The sequence below is a fragment of the Hydra vulgaris genome, chromosome 10 (genome assembly GCF_038396675.1).
Source record: "Hydra vulgaris chromosome 10, alternate assembly HydraT2T_AEP".
Taxonomy (NCBI): Eukaryota; Metazoa; Cnidaria; class Hydrozoa; order Anthoathecata; family Hydridae; genus Hydra; species Hydra vulgaris.
The window spans coordinates 38,222,501-38,247,097 of NC_088929.1; the positions used below are offsets into that span (position 1 = coordinate 38,222,501).

General features: G+C 27.2%; 1 protein-coding gene across 1 annotated transcript in view; it reads right to left on the minus strand.

Annotated features, from left to right (window-relative positions):
- Positions 1-24,597, minus strand: part of LOC100210520 (uncharacterized) — a 134,719-nt gene that overhangs the window by 76,324 nt on the left and 33,798 nt on the right. Inside the window, exons 6-13 of the mRNA XM_065807946.1 lie at positions 19,235-19,699; positions 19,096-19,159; positions 18,663-18,943; positions 13,862-14,051; positions 13,473-13,631; positions 7,906-8,138; positions 7,644-7,834; positions 7,101-7,379 (exon numbers count right to left, since the gene is read on the minus strand). Coding sequence (XP_065664018.1) covers positions 7,101-7,379; positions 7,644-7,834; positions 7,906-8,138; positions 13,473-13,631; positions 13,862-14,051; positions 18,663-18,943; positions 19,096-19,159; positions 19,235-19,699 — 1,862 coding nt within the window. The remainder of the gene's footprint in view (positions 1-7,100; positions 7,380-7,643; positions 7,835-7,905; positions 8,139-13,472; positions 13,632-13,861; positions 14,052-18,662; positions 18,944-19,095; positions 19,160-19,234; positions 19,700-24,597) is intronic.

Here is a 24,597-nt window from a genome sequence, read left to right on the forward strand (position 1 = left end):
AAGCTAGAACTTTTAACATTGAAATAAACTTTTTTTTCTATGATATTTAAAAGGCCTAAATATTAATTTGGAATTGGTTGGGAAGTTTACATTAAAAAAAAATTGACTAATTTAGACCAAAAAAATTAGCTTAAAATGTACTAACTTTTATCCTTTAAAGTATAATTTTTAAGTATATTTAAATAGAATGACACTTGCGATCAAATATTTCTCACGCCTGTCACAAACAAAAACAATCTTTATTATTTATTCTTAAAAAACTAAAAAAGATTAAAAAACAAATTCATGCCATACCTTTTATTAAGCTAATAATATTTTTTATTATAAACTGTGATTTATAACTTTTAATCAAAAATAAAAGGAAGACTCAAAAAAAAAGATTCTACCAAAAATCAGGAGATCACTTTCAAAGACATTTTTAGCAATACGTCCTCAGAACTGCATCCTTTTTGCTATAAAGAAGCCATGGATTGATGGAGGACATGACAGCGACATATTTCATGACAAGCACATCAGGTTTGCAAAATTATATATAATTAAAGTTTTTTTATTTTTACCGAATTTTAACTTTGCTTATATTAATTTGTTAACTTTACTCTTTTCCCTCTGCCTCTGACATGAGGCTACATTAAAAAGTTTTAAAGCAATTAGAAAAAAATACAATAAATATTTTGCGTTTTAGGAACCTATTAAATCTAGTTGAAAAATAAGCAATATTAAAATAAAAATAAAAACAAAAGACAACACCGCAGAATTAGCTAGAAACATCTTTAATTTTGAAATGATAAAATGACACTTGGTTCAAAGGATTTAGCATATTGACAAAAGATGAAAAGATAAAAGAAAGAAGATTGTGATATTTAACAATTATTGAGCGACAAGAGGATCAAACTAAGAAAATTGAGCTTTTATCACCAGAACAAAGTGAGGTCTCTTCATGTCAAAATTCCGCAATTACAGGTGTTTCTAAAAATAATTTATCTAGAAATATAATGCACTTGCTCTCTGACATTCTTTCTGGGGGCAGGTTGACAGTTTTCTTGCTTTTTGAATTCACCTTTAGCAAAAAAAAAAATCCACATTGCAAAAAAGAGAAAACAAAAGAAAGCAGTAAGTACATGTACAGCTAAAAATCGAGAAAATATAATAAAAGCTGCAAGGCAAAGTAAACTTCTAATAATTGCACACTTTGATGGAAAAACGTTGCAGGATATTACTAACAGTACAAAACAAAAAAGAGACTGTTTCGCGGTTTTTGTAAATATCGATAGTGATTCAAAGATTTTTGGCATTCTGCTAATAGAACATGGTACTGGAAAATCTCATCATGGTACTTTAGTAAACATTTTGGATTAATTTAAGCTACAACCTTATATAAAGGGTCTGTGCTTTGACACAACTGTAACTATTACACAAACATTATGTTCTGTCTGTAGAAGACATAATTACGATCTTCACTGTAAACATTTTTGAGAAAAAGTTCACAAGTTTAAAATCATATTGGCAGATGGTCCAGTATATAAATTGGGTAGAATCTTATGATCCAGGAGCTAATGTGTACTAGAGGGGGTTGAAGAAATATTGAAATCAATGGAGAGACATACGTAGTATTTGTATCAAATGTTGATTCCATTATGTTTCGCAGATAAAGAAATCGAAGATAACGAGATAGAAAAAGTGCAAAAGTTCTTTTCTCACAACCTGTTGCTATACACTATGAAAAGTCTGAAACTTCAATCCTTCTGAAAGGTCTATACTTCACCCAGGAGAAACCACCTAGCTTGTCACAGTTGGTTTTTAGAATTTGTTTATTTTTAGTCTGTTAAATTTGCATAATGACAATGATAAACCTTGGCTGAACTGTCCTTTATCTTTTTAGGGCTTTATCCACCAATCTGAAACTATCATTGAATTTGTTTGCCAAATATATTTAGTCAACAACTGCTCTGAACGGGCAATTAAGCTTGAGTCAGAGTTTGTTAATTCTGTTCACAATGAAGAGGACAGACAAGATATAATGTTGGCCGTTCAGCAAAGTACGGATCAATTCAGGGAGATTGAAATTTACAAACAATAAAAAGTTGAAATTTACAAACAATAAAAATTATTTGGAGAATATTTATTCGATCATTACTATAATAAAAAAAAAAAAAAAAAAAAAAAATTTTGAATTTTATTTGAGTTTTTTTCATTTGTAAATAGCACTTATATCTAACATAATTGTCATTTAAACTTTTGTAAAAAATACTTTTACATAAACGTCATTCAAAAGACTTTTTTAAAAACCAATTACTTCTTTTTACCTTACCGCTTATGAATAATTTAAAAGTTAAAAAATGATTAAAAGTTGCTCAACCAAAATCGCTTACTGCTTATGTAAAATTACTTGAGACATGCTCTACGTGTAATGCTTTAAAAAATGGCCTGTCACATGCGCAGATTAAAAAAGAAGAGTTGATTAAAAAAGAGAGGTTTGACAACATCAGAGTAATTTTAGATGTTTAATACTTTTGAACACTTAATTTTTAATTAACTTGTTTAAATTTTTTATATAATCAAATTAAATTTTTATCAAATTATTTACTAGGAATAAGAAAGTTTTAATCTAAAAATACTTTGTATTATTTTTTATTACCTCCTAATGCTTTACAACATATAAAGATGTTTTTAAAAATTACTGTTTCTAATCATTTTTTTGATAACTCTAAACAAAAAGCACTATATGATGACTATAGTAAATTAATTGCTAAATAGGTAATTATGTTCATTCATTGCAATGACCTTACAAATGGTGGCAAAAGTTTTAGAGGTTAAAAAATTTTAAGAGTACTTAAAAAATTCAACAAAAAAAACAATTCAAATGGTTTGTAAAAACTTATTTTTTTAAGTTACGAATTATTTAACTGGTCAACTATGACCGGAAAAAACTTATTTTTGGAGGTGAAATCAGCAACTTTGATCATTTTAGGCAGTCGTTGACCAATGACTGCCTGTTATTTTGTGCTGTGTTTATATACATTATAATATCTACACAAATATGCATGAAAACCATAGTATCACAAAGATTTTAAAAGAATCAATTGCACTAATGGCTACAATTTTTAAATTTACTGTTTTTAACACTTACTGATAATAGAGTTTTTTCTATTTTGTTTTATTTGTTGATAAACAAAATACAGAATACATGCTTTTTTATAAGCATTTGATGTAAACAACACATACTATTCATTTAATAATATTATTATTACTTTAAATCTGGTGATTGTCTGGGTAATCTTCAGATCAAAACATAATAAATTAATTAAAGTATTTAACAAGTAGTTTTTCAAACTGGGAGGAAGGTAAAATCTTATCTATCAAACCTATTCAGTCCTATTCAGGTACAGTGCGTTCTGTGTGTAAGATATCCTTTTCGGTCCTATTCAGGTACAATGCGTTCTATGTGTAAGATATCATAGAAGATTTAAAGGTATTGGAGCTTAAAGAAAATATTGTTGCTTTAAATACAAAGGTATAGACCTTCTCATAAATAAACGCCTGAAAAACTCAAAACAAGGCTAAAATTGTACTGTTGATAAACAAATCAAATGGCTTTTAATAAAAAAATAAGAAAATCTTCTGAAAAAGTGCCCTTAACTGCTGCAATCAAAGTTATAATATTGAATGTAGAAAACTTAAGGTTTCTGGCATTACACTTTTTACTTTCCAAAATATTAAAATGAAGTTTCTCCTTAGTGCAGTTTGATAAAGTGAAAAAATGGTTTAGATGGTTTTCATGACTCATTATATCATTCATACATGTATTTTAAGCCAGAGGAAGTTAAAAAGCTGCTTAAATTACTAAATACTCTTTATGAAAAAGTGCTAAATTATTTGTTTGTAGCAGGAATAACTTTAATGCTGGTGGAAAAGAAAGGAAACGATTGGCTATAGTTGCAAATAGTTCACTAAAACCAAAGTAAAGTAGCCACCTTTTAAAATGATAACTTGTATATGATTGTATTTTTCTTATATCAACTCTGACAGATGGATTGTTTATATCATTTTTTTTGTAAACCAATTAACTCTGGATCTTTTAAATATATATATATATATATATATATATATATATATATATATATATATATATATATATATATATATATATATATATATATATATATATATATATATATGTATATATATTTGAAATAAGTGAATTGCACAATGAAGATTTACTAAAGTTCAACTAGGAACTTTAGTTATGAGTAAACTTCACTGAAGTTTATTTTGAAGTCTTAAAACTAATTGAATTTTTTAGAATAATTTAAAAAATAAAAAACCTATTTGCTGTAAAATAATTTTTCAAATGTTTAAACATAATGACATTGTCTTTTTAAAACAACAGATGAAGCATTTTATTTTCTATTTTTTTTTGTTATTCACCTCCTCAAGGCCAAGAAGGCCACTACAGATGAGGAGGCTACTTAATAGTGGTAATAACCCTCTCTCAACTATATAACTCCAAAACATGAACCTTGATGAACAAGGCCGCTGCGCAGAGAAACAAGTTGAGTGCGGTACTACCAGAGACGTGGAGGGGATTGAACTTGGAACTTTTTGCCTATGAAGCGAGCGCTTTACCACTACACTACTACCGCACTAAGCTAAAGAAATAGATAAGCTTAAAAAACAGATAAGCCTAAAAGATTAAATAATTTTTTGTTTACACAAAAGATACAACCTAAGCCTTGCATTGATACATTTCTATACCAGTAAGTTAATAAAGTTGTTATAAAAAAACAAGAAACAATCGAAATAACATTTCATTAGGACAAGACTGTACCTAACAACGTTTTTAACCTTTTTGAAAATCACAAAAGAATTGTTGGCAATGTTAATTAGACAAAAAAGGACTAGAAATTAGTCATTATTACAGTAAATCAGAAAATAACAATTACTTTCTGATTTAGTGCAATAATAACTAATTTATAATTCTCTTTTATGTTATGAAATAACCTGCTTTACAAGAAAAAATATTTTTCGCTTCACTACATTATCTTAAATTTAGAAATAAAAATGATCAAATCATAGTCAACAGCACTGTATTAATTATAATGTTAATTAACTATTATTATTAAATATATATTATTATTTTCTTTATAAAAACTTATATTCTTATGAGTAAAAGATGGTAATTCTTTGTAGGCAAGTAAAATTTTAGAAGTGTTTTGTAACATATAAACGCACACATGTGTTATATGTACAATTATATTCTAAAGCCCCAAATGTAGCTGGAGCCTTAACAACTTCTAGGTTCCAACTGCAATTAGAACTTTATCAAAAATTTTGTTGCATTATCTACTTTTATAAATCAGTTATGTACATTTAACGCAATTTTAAAGCACTTATCATTCTGTTAAGTACTCATCATTCTTTCAAGTCAAACAGTTTCACAGTGATCATTTTTTCATGCTCAAAAATCGATATGAGAGTTTTGTTTCCCACATCAAGTATGTAAAAAGTATACATCAAGTATGTAAAAAAAAAAAGAAGGTAAAGAAAGTTACATTGACTAAAAAATTGACATTACTCGCATATATAGATATATAATTTGGTATTCCATACAAAGACAAACATTTTACAGAGCTAGATCATCATAAGTAAGAAAATGAGCAAGTAATCAAACAAAATGCTGATTTTACAATAAACTTAATGATATCAAAATTTCTACTTATTATAAACAATTATTTATTTGATTTATGATTTATATTCGATGTATTATTATTATGATGATTAGCAGAAAAGTTTAAACTAAAATTCTAATGCAATGCAAGAGAATATTTAATTTACTCTTGTTAATAATACTATTAAAAATTTTCTAAAGGTGATCTAGAGATCTAAAGGTGATCTAGAGATCTAATATAAAAGAGATTTTTTTTGTTAATGTAGCCATGATTGATTGAAAGGATTAAGGATCTAAAAGATTCACAGCATTAAGATGAACTTGACTATGAATAATAAAGTAAAAAAAAAAAAGATGTTAATAAACCTAAAGTCTTAAAAAAGGATCTCAATGTGGTCTCAACAACACACTCTATAATTAACGAGAGAAACACCACCAACCCACAACAGGGTTACTTGGGATGCGCTGAGTAACTTGGGACAAATGAACATTTGGGATTTTTATAGAAAATAGAGCTCTTTTAATAGGAAGTAAAAACAATGATATTACTATTATTTATTTTATTTATATTTTTTTAATGGTATTTAACATAAATTATTATATATTATTAAAGTTACCTATTACTCATTATGATGAACACACAAATCTTATTAATATTTATAAAAAAGTATTACTACTGTATGCAACTGCTAATTTCAAAAAATATGTGGTAAAATATAAATATATATAAATGGTATTTTTACATGCATAGTTTGTTTTTGTCGATGCATAAAACTTTGAAAAAAAAACAACCAAATAAACAGCCATAAAGTGAAAATGAAATCATATCGCTTTTCTGCTAAATTTCCACATCCCCAAAAATTTTACCAAAAAAGCGGCATTTTTTTGCAAAAAAAAAACAATATTCACCGAAAAAAAAAAAAGGTCCTTAAATTTGTATTAGGGCAGCGCCCAAATTGACATCCAAATACAGTTGGCGCTGTCGAAAACGATCTAAATGAGCCCCTGTCTTGACTATTCAATTTACGTGACTAGTCAAGAGCTTGTCCAAGTCCCCACAATGGTGTCAACTCCGTGAAGACTGCCATCAATAAGGAGTGGAATAAGACGCTCTTCGATTATATCCAGACCTCTTGCTCCAGGTTCATGAGTCATCTTAAAGCATTTATTGATGCTGAGGGAGGACATATTGAATAAAAATCTAGTAAATGTCTTTAAAAACGCCTTTAAATAAACAAAAGGTTTCCTTAAGGTTTACATATATATATATACATATATATATATTCATATATATATATATATATATATATATATATATATATATATATATATATATATATATATATATATATATATATATATGAATAAATATATATATATATACATATATATATATATATATTTATATAGAACGCATATATGCTTAAGATTATACCAAGTTAGGGTTTAAATATGAAGGCACCATATCCCAAGTAGCAACAACCAAATGAGATGCATTAAATAGAGAACTGTTATAATCCAAGGAATTATTTTTTAAAATGTTAGTAATCATCATGAGATCTGTTGGATCAACTGATTCTCTGTAATACACATTACCAATTTGAGAAGTATTAAAATCAGCTGCATACACTGCTAATAGGGGCACATTGCTAACACTGTAAGCAGTTGACTCATTGAAAAAACCATTTAATGAGATGATACCATTTGTATAGATCTAAATAAATACAAAATTGTTTTCATTAATTATATTATGCATAGATTGTGCAAGTCATTTATATAATTTGTTTAATCTATTGTAACTAATGTAATTATTTAATTTCTATTGAAACATTAATAACAGAATAAAAATTGAATGAACAACTTGCTTAAAAACATGTTCTTTAAAAATATTTGTATTAAAGATTTTTGTTACAAAATTAGACAAGTTTAGACAACAGAGGTAAACAAAATAACAAACAGCTGTAAATAATAGACCTACAAAAACATTTCTAGATGGGTAGTTCAAAAACAAGGGAATATCTTGTGACAGACGGAATTCAACACCCCCATCATCACTAGGAGGTAGCTTTCTATCAAAACCTTCTCCAAAAGGTAAAAGTGGTTGATTACTAGTTGGGTATAAAGGAACAAACGGTATTTTCTCACAAGCAGGAGTGCTATCACATAACCCTAAGTTGAAAAATGTATTAAAACATTGATAAAATCTTAAAATATAAAAGAAATTCAAACTTAAAACCTACCATTAGAGTCATCTTGAAACAAATCTAAAGCATAACCACGACTAATGATATTTTTAAAAACAACAGTCTGTTTATTCCATATATTAGTTGTCATTATAGAATTCTGCTCGTCTAAGCTTACCCAGTTAATCCAAAACAGTGAACTATTCCAATAAAACATACTGAATGGATAATAACCTGGAACAAATGCTATAATCTGGCGACAACTACCATCAAAATTTGAGCTTTCAATTCTGTAAACAGAAAAATAAAAAATAATCAAATTGTTTTATCTACTGCTGTAATTTTGTCTCTCCGTTAAACCCTATGATAAGCTATTTGCTAGTTATAAATAAAACAGCAGTTTTTAACGCCAGCAATAAAATAAACTCATATGCATGTGTCTCCATTTGGTTAAAAATAGGAGTAAATTTAATTATCGGAAGGCTGTTAACGCCAAAATCTAACCCTGCTATACCCTACAGTTGAAACTGTTTTTGGAGGAATTTTCTATTATATTAAGATTCAAGAGTCAAATTAGAAGAAAAGTTCTTTGCAAATAGTTCTGCCTTATGCTTGGGAAAAGTGATAAGATCATTCCCATGAATGAGAGATGGAATATTAGACCTTTCTTTGTTAACAATGCTGTTAAAGATTTTCCAAAAGTCTCAAGAGCCTAACTTATGAGTTAAGATGAACTGAGAATAATGGAGCTTCACATCTAACAGCACTTTTTTACATCCATTTCTTGCAATAATAAATAGCCGTTAGTTCTCAAGAGAATAGTTTTTTTTTTAAATAATGAAAAAAATGATTATGATTAGATATGGCAGCTATACAAGAAGGTGAAAATCATGGATTAGAATGAGACTTGACTTGGAACCAACAAGAATGAATAAAGGCTTCTATTCCTGCTTGAATCCAGGTTATGCAGGAGGCGCATTTTTCAGCCGAGAGGAAAAAGACCAGCCCAAGGACCGTCACAAAGAAAATCACAAAAAGAGTCTCAGTCAGCTTTAGGGTAGTAATAAGTATTGGAATGATAGGGTGAGCCCGAAAATGAAGTACGAGATAAAAGATTTAAAGAGACAATATATAATAGACAATATAAGACCAGATATAAATTAAGGAGTGAAGGTAAATGATTAGGGTTTTCAGGAAAACGAGTCACAAAGTTACCTATCTGAGTAAAACATTGAGAAATGCAGAAGTTATAGGCTTTAGTGACAGTAGGGTCAGTGGAATTAAAGTGAAGCCATTCAGGGTGATGAGCATTAAAGTCACCATTAATAACAATAATGGCAGAGGGGTTAAGAGAGAGGCATGGTAAATTTGATCAGAAATTACATCTAAAAGAGTGCAGTCTAGAGAAGAAGGAGAACGATAAAAAACAAAGTGAGAGGTGATAGAGTGAAGAGATGCTAAGCAGAAACACATAAAAGAATGGTCAAAGGATTCGAACCTGATATCACAACACATAGGTGAATTGATGGGTATTCACAGCCCCAAGCCAAGTATTTGACTATTGGAGTCTTTGCAAATCAAAGGATAGTACCAATCAACACTGAGATTAGAGGAAGGAATAGTAGAATTTAAATTAGTCTCAATAAAAGCAAGAAATTCTGGTGATTTTTGCAATAGGTAAGATTCAACTGATGAAAGGTTGCTTGGCAGACCACAAGTATTAGTAAAAGATATAATAAAACAGTTAGATGGTGGGGACGCTTTTTAATGTTTAATATTTTAGGTTACTTATGGCCTGATTCAAGTTTAAAAAGAACTTGACTCATTCATAGATAGAGCTGGTCTCCTAAGCGATGAGCCATGCAATTTCCTCAGTCCTGTTAATTAACCCAAAGTTGTAACATAGGGCTCCTTATGTGGCCTCAACTATCTGAACCAAAAGCATTAACAGGAACACAATCCATGCCCAACACGGCACTGTTAATACTCTAATATTTTGCAGCTGTTGATGGAATCAGCCTCTCCAAGAGCTAAGAGTTTGGGAAACGTTACAACCAGTCCGCCTCAGAACCATTAAACTGAGCCATTAAACAAGAAACTTAGTTGAAAATCTGCAAAATTAATAAACTGTTTGAAAAATGGCATTCAAAAATGCTGTTTGTCTTATACAGTTTGGTGAAAAAGTTCCCTAAAACCCAAAAGATTACTCCTGCAATTAAAAAGAGGATTAAAACCTATGTCTGGAACCAGTATAGTTTAGATGTAATCAACAATTACCATAGAAACCTCTACAAACTCAATAAGAACAAGATAAAGTACTTGGTGATTTAGATAGAGAAGATATTCAAGATAAAATTTTTACTTTTTTATTAATCTTTGCTAGTTTTTTTTATCTACATAAATAACACTTTTTTTATTTTTTATTTTATTATTCTATACATTTTTTTAACTAAAAAATATGGAATTAAAAAAACTGAAAGTTTAAAAATAACGCATGTGTTATTTTGAAAATTCTAATTTTCTCAATGTATTTATATACTTAAATTTATATTTATATATATATATATACTTATGGTATAAGTATGATATAGATTGAGACATTTATGTATATTGTATAGGTATGAAAGTATACTAGAGTGAGTTGAAAATAACATTTTTTTTTTAAATTACTCAAAATACTCCCTAAGTTTCTTCTTTATAATAAAATAACACTGGATTTAAAAAATTTTTAAATAAAAAATATTTTTTGGGGTACCCACTAACCTTTCAGTATTTAAAGAGCCCCTAATATTACTTGAAAAAGTATCAATCTGGTACTCAAAAGAAGCAAAACTTTATAAAATTTTTAAAAATATAATTCCTTTTATATAAACAAAATTATTTTAAATTTTATTGCATAAAAAGCTAAAGTTTTTTAACATTTATAAAAAAGTTATTTCTAATGTTTTTTAGATGAAAATCATGTATTTATAAAACATAATTTTTATTGTGGAATTTTTTTATAAAGTTTCACTTCTTTTGCATATCAGGCTGACATACTTTTGAAAAAATATTTTTTAGATAACATTAAATTATCAAGAGTCATTGGGTACCCTAAAAAATAATTTTTATTAAAACATTTTTTAAAGTCAGAGTTATTTTACTAAGTAGAATAAACCGAAGGGTATAACAGGAGGGATTTTCGAAAAAAGTAGTTTTCAACCCACCCTAACTTACATGTATATAAATTAGGGTGTCCCAAAAAACAACATTTTTGAAAATAATCTGCTCTTACCCCCTAAATGTGCTCTATCTCATACAAAAACACTAGGTTAAAAATTTTTTTGATTAAAAAATATTTTAAGGGGTCCCCCAAGAGCCTCTAATATTTAATGGGTCCCTAACATTTTCAAAAAAAACGTTTTTCAAAAATATGTCAACCTGGTACTCATATAAAGCAAAATTATATAAAAATTTCAAAAATAATATTTACTACGAAAAAAAATTGTTATTTATGGTTTTATTACATTAAAAATTATGTTTTTTAACAAAAAATGAAAAAAATGCATTTTTTATGATAATTTTGCTTAAAATTTTTTTAAAAAGTTAAAATTTTTTTAAAATGAATATTATTTTTAAAATTTTTTTATAATTTCGCTTCATTTGAGTACCAGGTTGACATATTTTTGAAAAACTTTTTTTATGAAAATGTTAGGGACCCATTAAATATTAGAGGCTCTTGGGGGACCCCTTAAAATATTTTTTATTCAAAAAAATTTTTAACCTACTGTCTTTGTATAAGATAGAACACATTTAGGGGGTGAGAGCAGATTATTTTCAAAAATGTTGTTTTTTGGGACACCCTAATATAAATGTATTGCATTAGTTATACAATACACGTGTATACATATACAATATACTTAATATTCATATATACAAGTGTACACATATACAATATAAGTATTTCAATGTACAGTATCCTTCTCTTGACCTCAGGGAGGTAAATGTAGTAGAAATAATATTGTTTTCACTTATTCATAAGGGCATTATCATCCTAAAGATATATGAATAGTTTTATTTTTATCACCAAAACAAGTTAAACACAATAATATTGTGAATGAAGTGGGGTATTGATCTCCACAATCTTCAACCTCTTGCTTATGAAGAACTCTGCCACTGCAAGTCTCCGTATAAATATTAAAGTATAAAAAAAAATTATAAAAAAATTGTGAAAATGAAAAGGCAATAGTAATAATTTAATTTAAGTTTAAACTATTCATAAGTCTAATCTTATGTTTGAACTATTATTACTGGCATTTTATTATTATCATATTGTAGTACTATTTGGTGTTTTATCACTGCACTGTTTTACAATAAAAAGAAACCATTTGCTTTTTTCAGTCTTGCTGTCTCATTTCTTAAAAATAATATTAGAAAAAAAAAATCAAAAAACTCTTTGACTTAAGCCCTTCAGTGTTATATTTAGGAACAGAAAATATAGTACTGTGTGGATATATATACAAATCTAATTTTATTTTCATACTGTATCAAATTTACAGAATTATAACACATGTTTCTAAAAGAAACAATCTTAAAATCACCATTCAAACTAATTTAAAAGTTGTAAATTACCTCGATGTTATGTTAAATTTTGCACATCGAAAACCAATTAAAAACTAATTAATGTAGATCAAGCATCTTGCCCTTTGAACAACCAATGTTTGTCTAACAATATCGTCTACCAAGCAACCATAAGTTCCAGTCACCATGATCATAATAAAATAGTATATTTTAGCATTAGTAATACATCATTTAAATTAGGATATGCAAACCATCTCAAATCATTTGCATCAGTTAAGTATATAAATCACATAGAACTCTCTAAAGAAATATGGATCTAAAAAGACCAAAAATATATCTAACAACAAAAATATGCCACCTTCTCTCTACGAAAAAGATGTTATTTTATCACATAATGGTAAAAACATACTGAAAAATAAAATGAAATTGTATTTCAGTGTCGGCATTCAGAAAGATTCTTATTATTTATATTTGACACAGGAGACTAGTAAACTATAATGGCTTTTTGTTTTTCATTTTTGTTTTTTACTTTGTTTATAACATCAGAAGTCATTCTACAGTATTTTTACGTTTTTGTAACTGTTTGTCTACATTTTTTGTTTGTATTAATGGATGATTGCCTTTGGACATGAAACTTTAAGTCTCACTAATCAGTTGTTTTTATTCATCTAAACAAACAAATATATATATATATATATATATATATATATATATATATATATATATATATATACATATATATATATATATATATATATATATATATATATATATATATATATATATCTATATATGTATATATATTTATATATATATGTATATATATATATATATATATATATATATATATATATATATATATATATATATATATATATATATATATATATATATATATATATATATATATATACACACACACTATACTAAATTAAATAAACTTAAAAAAAAAGTTACAAAAATCCATTCATTCTTAGCATCCTTGAGAGAAATAATTTGAAAAACAAAATTATTATAACTTAGTCAAACTATTTAAACAAAAAAATTTAAAATAAATTATTAACCTTGAAAAGAATGAATCTGCCCAATATAATCTACTTTTTTTACGATCTATAGCTAAGGAATTGGGGTATAACAAGTCTCCTGCAATTACTTTTATTGTATTATTAAAGAAAAACCTTCCAACATAACCAATTTCTCCCCAAAACGTTACAAAAAGAGATCTAAACACAATTATTAAAAAATTAATAAATTAAAAAATTATTTTAATTAAAATCTCTAAAAAATTAAAACAAATTCAAACTTAAAACAACGCAAATTCAAATTTCTGAAACTATCAAAATCATTTTTAATTAAAGTTTTTTGAGTTAAAGTTTTGTTCATAAAAAATAATTCAAATTAAAAAAATTATTCAAAAACTGTTGTTAGTTAAACTGTAAGTTTAAATATGAACCTTCCACAATTTTCCAAAACCATAGCTCTTGGGGAAACAACTGATGACAAATTGCTAATACCTTTTGAAACTAAAGCTGGAATCAAAACTTTGGAATTGAGATCCAAAGAAAAAATACCATTATGCTTGTCTGCATAGTATAGAAAATTTCTTGTCCAATCATATGCCATACCATCAACAACGCTATTCACTAAATTACAAACACAGAAAAAAATTTAAAAAAAGTTTATAAGCAAAAAAAAATATATATCAATTTTATCAAGAGTTATATCCTTGGCATAACAATTGGAACCATTTTAAATGGCAAGTTAGTAGGATAAATCATTCTTGCTATATGCGAACTTATTTATTTCTTTTTTTGTGGATTTGGTGGTTTTAATAAGATATAAATTCAATCTATGAAATAATGAAATTGAAAAACTGTAGATAAATTTAGAGTAAGATACTTAAAGGGAAGGAGGAGGAGGGGGGGGGGGGAGGAGAAGGGGAATAAATATTTTATTACCTTGTTGCCCTCACATTTGGTTTAGAACTTTTTTGAACAAACTTTTAAATGTTCAGCAAAAGTCTTTTGCAGATTAAATTTGGAATTAGAAACAGTTTATGTAATTAAAAGTCAAGTTATAAAAGAATTTTTTTTTAATTAAATTGTACTTAATAAAATTTCCAAAGTATGAAAATAGTAGTTGTACACTTTTATATAGTTAAAAAATTAATTCTGACATTTTGCAAAAAATCTTTACCTTATAATTGAAAGTTGAGTTTTTATTCAAATGAAAAAAAAAACTCGATTTAAACCTGTTTTGACAACTACTTGTATTAAAACTGCTGTTGTTAAAAGTTTATTGATACATATGAAAAATATAATTTAGCTATCCAGTTGGTATGCCCCACTGAAAAGATGTTAAAAATGCATGAAAGATATCCAAAGGATGTCTCTAGAAAAATGGGTGCCCACTGAGTACTATTTAAAAACTAAAATTTTTATGATAGCTACACTTATTAAATAAATAACATTCTAATAATGTTAAAGAGTATAATTTTAATAATTAAAAAATAATAGGTAATGTTGTAAAGTTTATAACAAAAGTACCTTGATTAGTTTGTTATAATGAAATTACCATGACTCAATTCTTATAAATGGAGCTTTATCAAAACGAAATCGAACAATATATTATGTTATAATAGTTATATTATAGTTATAAATAGTTTATAACTGTAAAATAGTTTACTTGTTTACTAAAATTTTAATTATTTTAATTTTAACTAACGTTGATTTTGATTCTAATTAAATTTTGCTTCCACTATACTATGTTTAGTCAGGTAGACATGAGAGAGTTGATTTTAAAAATATATTGTAGATAGAGTTGAAATCCAAAAAGTGTGAATATTTGAAAAGAGTAGATATCCAGAATATTAAGACTCGTTCAAAATAGAAAAATGTTTTATATGTTGAGGGAAAACAAAACATTGCTATTTGGATTTTATGCAAATGTGTATATGGCAACGCACCAATATTTATAGGCACTTACAAAATAAAATGTAATGAGCACTTATAAAACTAAAAACTCAAAAAAAAAAAAAAAAAAAAGAAAGAAAACCTGACAAAATACAAATCTCATATTGCTTGTCTGTGACAAAATGACACTACTTAACTGCGCTGCAAGGTAATCATTTGTCAGCAACTGTCAGCAACGCAATTATTTAAAAGTAATATAAAATAATTATAGTATATAGACTTTTATAGGCAATTATAGAGTTTAAGAAAAAATATTAAATTATTTAGATTAAATTTGAATTATATAATAGAATTTCCACAACTTGTATTTGAAGGCATTCCCCAAAGACATTTCAGGGAGCCTAAGATTTGCAATATCTTGTCAGGTTCATGTCCTTGCAACATCTCATCGTCTGTTATGCTATGCTAGTTAATATTGCAATAAAACTAAAAATAAACTCTATCCACAAACTAATACACCTCAAACAATTATACTGGCTTGTATAGACATGGTAAAAATTAAACAGCAAAATTGTAAGCTGCCAATAACTTTTATATTTTTTATTGATAAAAAAATATCAAACACAAAATTTGGTTCAATTCTTCATAATACTTTATTTGTTTATTTATTATTTATTTTTCTTTATTTATTTATTATTTATTGATAATTGTTGTAATTATTATATATTTATTTAATATAAATTATTAATTAATAATTATTATTATTTATTTAGTAACTTTTCATAGAACAAAAAGTGATTTAAAGTATTATTTAACTGCAACACATTTGCCTTTTAAAAGAGTTAGCTTGTATAACATAAATTATACACTTCTGGTATATGTACAAGCATATTATCTACTACCATTCATTTCAAGTGTAGCAACATGCATCTAATTTCTCTTAATGAATCCTGATTTTTGGTGATTGCAAATGTTAGGTGTGGGTGATAATGGTAGCTTTTTAGTAGCAAGATGTATTGTATATTGTATGTTAGAGTCTTTTGCTAGAAGCTGCATAAACATATGTAACATAAAATTAAATATGCACTAATATTAAGGTAAAATAAAAGATTTGAATTTTGCTTAGATAAAAAGCATCATAATAAAAACCAGGGATAAAGTATTAAATAAATAAAATATTTCTATCTGATTTTGTAATTAACATTTTTAAATAAAAGTTTGACAAATTTAGCCCAGACTTTATTTCTAATATTATATATTTCAGACCTTTAATATGGCATTTACAACAAGACACAAGAAACAAATCTATCTGATTGGAAGTACTTATGAGATGATAACAGGGGAAAAACTACCTCAAAGTTTACAAGTCTTGCAGACATTCATCTATTTGCACACTGATTTAAATTTGACTTTAAGAGAAAGTTAAAATAAAATAGCAGCCGTTTTGGGGCTAACATTCTAACTAAAGCGAAAAAACAAATGGCTTTAAAAATAGTAGACAAGATTAAAAATTGAAAAAACATTCAGTAAAACAGAACAAGAAAACTAACTTGTCATTTACAACAACAAAAAATTTTTTTGTTGTGTATGACAAATGACAGGCAGAGGAGCTTTTATTTAGTATATGACAGGTTTTTTTGTTGTATATGACAAATGACAGGCTTTAAATATATTTTTCGTCACACATAAAGCAAAAAAATTATATTTCAAAAGGGATTTTTCAGTTGCTCAAAGAGAAAACGAAAGAGGTTGCATTATACCTGTTGAAAGTTAGTGAGAAAATTAAATAAAAAAAATTAAAAATAAACAAATAAATAAATTAAATGGTGATTAAAAGACAATTGTTAAACAAACAATTGTTGAACTGGAATCTTCAAGTAGTAAAGTTTTGAAACTTTTTGATTGCTGAAAAAAAAGTACCCAAAAAGCAGCTTTTGTTGTTGTTGCAGAAACAATAAATTTTGGTAAAAATTAATGAGAAATAAACATCAACAGATTTTCAGTAGTTTAAGAAAGGAAACTTCATCCCTTAAATAATCTAAGTTTGAAAAATAATATTAAAAAAGAAAATCCAGCAACTATGCAACTCACTATTTATATATATATATATATATATATATATATATATATATATATATATATATATATATATATATATATATATATATATATATATATATATATAGATCTATAGTTTGTTGGCTTTGGGAAGAGCAGAAGGAAAAAAGTGATTCTTACGCCAACAAATACGTCACTTTTAATTACTTTTGACTTTCGTCCAACATTTTCGTGTTAGACGAAAGTCAAAACCATTAATTTAATTACAAATTAGTTGTTATATAAAAAAACCACAAAAACACAAATTTAATTGACCAGAATGTTTTTAAAAACATTCTGAATGTTTTTAAAACATTCTGAATGTTTTTGACAATAAAAACAATGTTTTTATTTTTATTTTTTTTAATAAAATGTTTTTATTTTAATTATTTTTAATAAAATGTTTTTATTTTTATTTTTTTTACTGTAAATCATGCGCGGAGTGTTGCTACATCGACTATCTTATAGCCTCACTCGCAAGGGAGTGCTGCTACATCGACTGACAAATAGCCTGACTCGCAAGGAAGTGCTGCTACATCGACTAACAAATAGCCTGACTCGCAAGGGAGTGCTGCTACATCGACTGACAAATAGCCTGACTCGCAAGGGAGTGCTGCTACATCCACTGAGGGTTTGGTTGGAGCAGGCAGTCTATCATTATTAAAAAAAAAAAATTCCGGTCTTGCATTTTAATTTTTACTTTTTGTCAACAAAATATGGAAAAAACTTTCGGACAACATCTAAGGGTTCTATATATATATATATATATATATATATATATATATATATATATATATATATATATATATATATATATATATATATATATATATATATATATATATATATATATATATATATATATATATATATATATATATATATATATATATATATATATATATATATACATATATATATATATATATATATATACATATATATATATATATATAAATATATATATATATATATATATATATATATATATATATATATATATATATAAATATACACACATATATAGATTAAGGTGGCACATAAAACAAAATTTCTGAGAAATATCTACTCTCATCCCTAAATGCGTTCAATATATAAAAAAACACCATTATAATGTATATTAGGGACCTGTCTATAGCTTAAAGGTAATAAGTTACTCCTGAAATTAATGTTTAATAGCAAAATTAAACCAAGTAAACAAATGTTCAAAAACTTAAAAGTAACACAAAATAGACATAAACTAACCAATGAACAGAGCTTGTTTATTACTTCCATCAATATTCATCATACTGATAATTGACACTGTATCAGTGTTTCTTGAGTAGTAAAAAAGTTTGTTCTTATAATCATAGTCCATAGCAACAATACCAACATCAGTGGAAGTAACACCAAAATTGTATATTGGCGCAAGAGTGTTACTACTGTTCCATTTTAAAACTACGTTTTTCAAGGATGCAAAGATAAATTCTGTATTATCATAACAAGTACGACTGTCTGATGCCAAAACACCTTTTGAACAAGAGCAACTAGAAATTTTTACAATTTTTATTCAATTTATAAAAGCTTCTTTGCATAATTAATTTATATAATTTACAATATGTATTAATCAATTTTAAAATAAACAAATAAAAAACATAATTTATATCATTTATAGCAACAAAGCTTACAAACAACTTACACTACATTGTTATTTAAAAGATTACAAATATCACTACAACCACCATTATTAAACAAACAACCTCCTAAAAATAAAAGATTTAAAAATACATATATCATCAGATTATTTGTTCATTAAAGTTTATTTCAATAAAAAGTACCTGAACTTGTTGAAGAAATAGGTGTTGTTGCAACAATAGTACTTGAAGGTATAGATGACAATCCAGATTGGGTAGAAACAGCAGCAGTAGCAACAGAAGGAATTGCAGTAGAAGCAGATATAGGAAGAGTACTGAAACTAGTACCTATCGGAAAAGCACTAACAAATGCGGATGAGGTAGAAGAAGTAATCATAACATCAGATTGAGTTATTGGACCAGAAACAGGTTCTGTTTGAGTAAAGGTGACAGCAGTAGAAATATTATAAGTACTAGAGTTGATTGCAGAACCAATAGCAGTAGAAAGAGAACTAATTGAACGAGTGGTAACAATAGAAGAAGCAGAAACAAATGGAGTAGAAGATGATAATGTTAACAATGACCATGCTAATCTAGTAGCTGCAACTCCTGATGATGCTATATTTGTATATGTAAAGCTTGGTGATACTTGCAAAGTATTTGGTTGAACTAAAAATCAAAGTTATACTTGTAAAAAACAAGAATAAATCAATGGAATGATAAAACATTGTCTTAGTTCACTATTATTTAAAATAGAGCTAATAACTTATATTGTAGTGAAATTCAGCGCACACACATATATATGCACATATATATATATATATATGTATAAATATACATTTATATATTTATATATATGTATATATGTATATATACCACCATCAACATCATCATCATCATCATCATCATCATCATCATCATCATCATCATCATCATCATCATCATCACCATCATCATCATCATCATCATCATCATCATCATCATCATCATCATCATCATCATCATCATCATCATCATCATCATCATCATCATCATCATCATCATCATCATCATCATTATGATCATCATCATGATCATCATCATCATCATCATCATCATCATCATCATCATCATCATTATCATCATCATCATCATCATCAGTCAGGCTAGGTTATCCTGCTACTAGTAACATATAACCCAGTGCAACCTGTTTCATGTCCTGCTGCTTTGAAGGATACACTTTCTAAGGCAAAAGATAAGAGATGCCAAGTCTGACTTAACTCACTCCCTGCCTTGGTGTCTTGGTTAAATAAAGGCTAAAAATGGTGTCATAATAATAATATCTGTTGACCAGCTTTGCACTCTTTCTTCATCTATTAGGCTAGCATAGATGTATTTATAATATCTTGTTTCCAGTTCACGATATTAAAGGCTGAACCTTCTTGACTCATTGCATTGGTTTTTCTTGTGTCTCTGTTTTTATGACTAGACAACTCATTCTATTATCTCCTAATGAGGGTACAGCTCTAAAACTTAGTTTTACAGTTCCGAGGCTGGCTGGTGGTCAGGTTTCCCAAACTCTGTGGTAGCACCTGAGAGAGGCTGATTACATCAACCGCTGTAAAATAACAAAGTAATAATAGTGCCATATTGCGCATGGATGGTGTCCGTGTTTGTACTTTTAGTGTGCATTGTCAAAGTCACATTGGAGTCCTCTGTTACAGCTTAGGGTTTATTAATAGTAATGAGGCAATTGCTTGGGCTGTTAAATAGTGTACTGAATACTATCTCTGCTTCAAGTCAAGTTCTTTGAAAAATTTAAAAATATAGTACAAAAAACTATAAAACTCAACAAACTTTTGTCATCACCAAGTTCTCTAAATTTATAATTTTGTGAGACTAACTTGAGTTCAGCTGTCTTATCTTGTTATCTTAGTGTTGATGGTTATTTGTAGAGACTCCAATAGTCAAATGCTTGGTGTGGAGATTTGCATTGGTAAGAATTCACCCATTTATTGCAAAACTACATTTGAATCCACAGACTATTCTTTTAAGTGCTTTTGTTTAGCACCACTTCACTCTATCACCTTTCTCCTTGTTCTATATTGCTCTCCTTCATCTCAAGACTGCATTCTTTTCAATGTTATTTGTAATCAAATTATCTAAGCTCTTTTTCTTTAAAATTCAGCCAATATCTTTGTTGTTGGTAACTTTAATCCTTATCACACTGAATGGCTTGATTCTAGTGTCAGTGACTTTGCAGGTGTTAAGGTCCACAACTTTTGCCTTTCTCAATCTCTTACACAAGTCGTCAACTTTCAAACTTGCTTTCCAGTCAATCCAGACAACTTAATCAATTTAGTCACTCCAGACAATCCAGTCAATCCAGACAATTCCAATCATTTACCTTCTATACTCAACTTGTGTCTTGTTTCTGACCCTACTCAGTGCTTAGTTTCTCCACATGACTACAGTTTGATCTCTTTAAAACTATTATCTCATTCTTTTTCATCATCAGAATTCCTTATTATCGTACCTTTTACAACTACTAAAAAGCTGATTGGGACTCTTACTGTAATTTTCTTCGTGATGGCCCTTAGGTAGAAATCTTTCGTCTACCTGCTGACAATAGTGCTAATTATGTAATTCATTGTGCTGCTGTAAAGACTGGTGAAGTCACCTTTCAAGACCCAAATTTAATCAAAAGATTAATTTAGACCAAATGCCTGCACCAAAATGAAAAAAAATTATAGGCATAGACTGAAAAAAAATTATAGGCATTATGTGTTTTATAAGTTTTACAAAAGTAACAAAAGTAAATTTTTGAAATAATTGTTATTTATAAATTAAAGATATTATTTTTAGCTTATAAATAACCATATTTCAAAACATGACAAAACCTTGGTGAAACAAAGTAATTTTTTATTTATTAAAAAATATATGCTTACAAAAAAAAACAATTTTTGTAGAAGAAGAAAAATGCAGTAAAAATGAGATTGTAAGTTTTGAAATTTACAATTTTTAATGTTTTTGAGTGAACATGAATAAAAGGGCATTAACAACGTTAATTGCAAAACTTCGATTTAATAAAGGAAAAAGATCATTTTAAAAGCAATAAGATTTAATAAGTTATGAGTAGACAAGCGTAAAATAGTGCTTAAAGATAACTTTTCAGTTATTGACTCTGTAAGACAAATCTATTTTCAAGATGTTATCCTTTTCTTTTACTGAATTCATGTTGCTATGGCCAAGAGGTTCATTTAGTAAAGGACGCTGCTTTTTTTAATGGTAATTACAACCCTTTCTAAACTCTATAATCTTCACACATGAATCTTGACGAACATGGCCATTGCATAGAAAAATAAACTATTTATGAAACATTTATAATTTATAATTATTATTCCATTTTAATTAAAAAAAAAAAAACTTTTGAATTTAACTGAAAGTAAATTGAAATTTTGCAATTGTTAGTGAATTTAACTGAAAGCCGAATTTCTATTTCAAATTCGGCACCAAAGTCGAAGCTGAAGTCAACTTCACCTTTCAGTAAACTTCGTAATCCAAATTTTAATGAACATTTGCTAGTCCTTTTGCTGCTGCAATCTCAAATCGTAACCATTACTCATAAATCATAAACATTCCATATCTATCGCCAAAATAATTCTCCAGAAAACAGACGCCACTTGCTATTGCTAGAAGTCATTTTAAAAATTTGCTTATGTGCTCAGGTTTCTTAAGTCACAAAATCTCATTCTTTATCTCAAAATTTAGGCTCCAGAGAACTTCTGAGATTTCTGGAGAATTTAACAAGTTAACTATTTAAAATATTTAACAAGTACTTATCAGAGTTTTGTTTTCCAGTCTGCTGGAAAGCGGCCTTCGTTATCCCTATTTTCAAAAACTCTGGAGAGCGATCTGACTCGTTTTACTACCATCCCATTAGTATTCTTCCTATTATAAGCATAGTTTTTGAGTTTTTAATTAACAAACATTTAATCTCTCATCTTGAATCTAATAAGTTAGTTTGTGATCATCAATATAGATTTGGATCTTCTTGTTTTACTACTGAATTGTTAACGGTAATAACGATAGGTTTTATATAGATGTGGAGAGGTTTAGGCTATTGTTCTCAGCATTTTTAAAGCCTTTAATAAAGTTTGACATGCTGGTCTTCTCCATAAACTCTCTTCTTCATCTTTAAGACTATTGAGTCCTTTCTTTTCTAATCATAGTATAAAAGTTGTCCTTAATGGATAGCACACTTCTTTATTACCTGTAACTTCAGGGGTTCCTCAAGGTTCTTCCTTTGGCCTTATACTTTTTTAAATTTACATTAACAATCTAAGGTGGTATTGTTGGTTGATGATACTGCCATTTATTCTTGTCTTGATAAGAAACCAACACTCTCTGATTGTTTGGAAAAGGCATTTGAGTTTGAAAAGGATCTCACTTCTGCTACAGCATGGGCTCTCAGTGGCTGATGAACCTCTTTGTTTTAAATTTGAAAAGATAGTGCCAAAAATTTTATAAAGTACATGCTTTTTAAATTTCTTTTTCAAGGCTAATTAAATTTTTAACTTATTTAGGATCACCGTAAAATCTTTTCCTAACTTGATATCTTCTTAAAGTATGTCAACATTAAGTATATATATATATATACTTAATGTTGACATTTATAATATATATATATATATATATATAATATATACATATATAATAATTGTACATAGACATATATATATAATAAGTGACATATATATATATATATATATATATATATATATATATATATATATATATATATATATATATATATATATATATATATTATATATATATGTCACATATTTTATATATATATATATGTCTATGTACACTTATTATATATACATTATTATATATATATATATATATATTATATATACATATATATATATATATTATATATATATATATATATATATATATATATATATATATATATATATATATATTATATATATATATATATATATATATATTATATATGTCACTTATTATGTATGTATGTCTATGTACACTTATTATATATATTTATATTATTATATATATATATATATTATATATATATATATATATATTTATATATATATATATATATTATATATATTTTATATATATATTTATATATATATATATATATTATATATATATATTTATATATATATATATATATTATATATATTTTATATATATATATATATCTTCTATATATATAAAGGGCAATGTGTGTGTGTGTGTTTGTTTGTTTGTTTGTTCTCTATAGAAATCCAAACCGCCGGACCGATCTCGATGAAATTTGGCATGGGGGTAGTCCTCGAGGGGGAGAAGGTTCTTAGCTGGGTTTTGACCCCGTACCCCGATCCCCGGGGTCAAGGGGGCCCAAAAATGGGGCCCCCTGACCCCGGGGTTAGGGGGGACCATTTTTTGGGCCGATTTTTTAGGCCCGTTTTTGGGCCCATTTTTGTGTACAGATATCAGGTAAGCCAGTTTAAATATTGGCCCGGGCAACGCCGGGTAACTCCAGCTATATATATAAAGGGCAATGT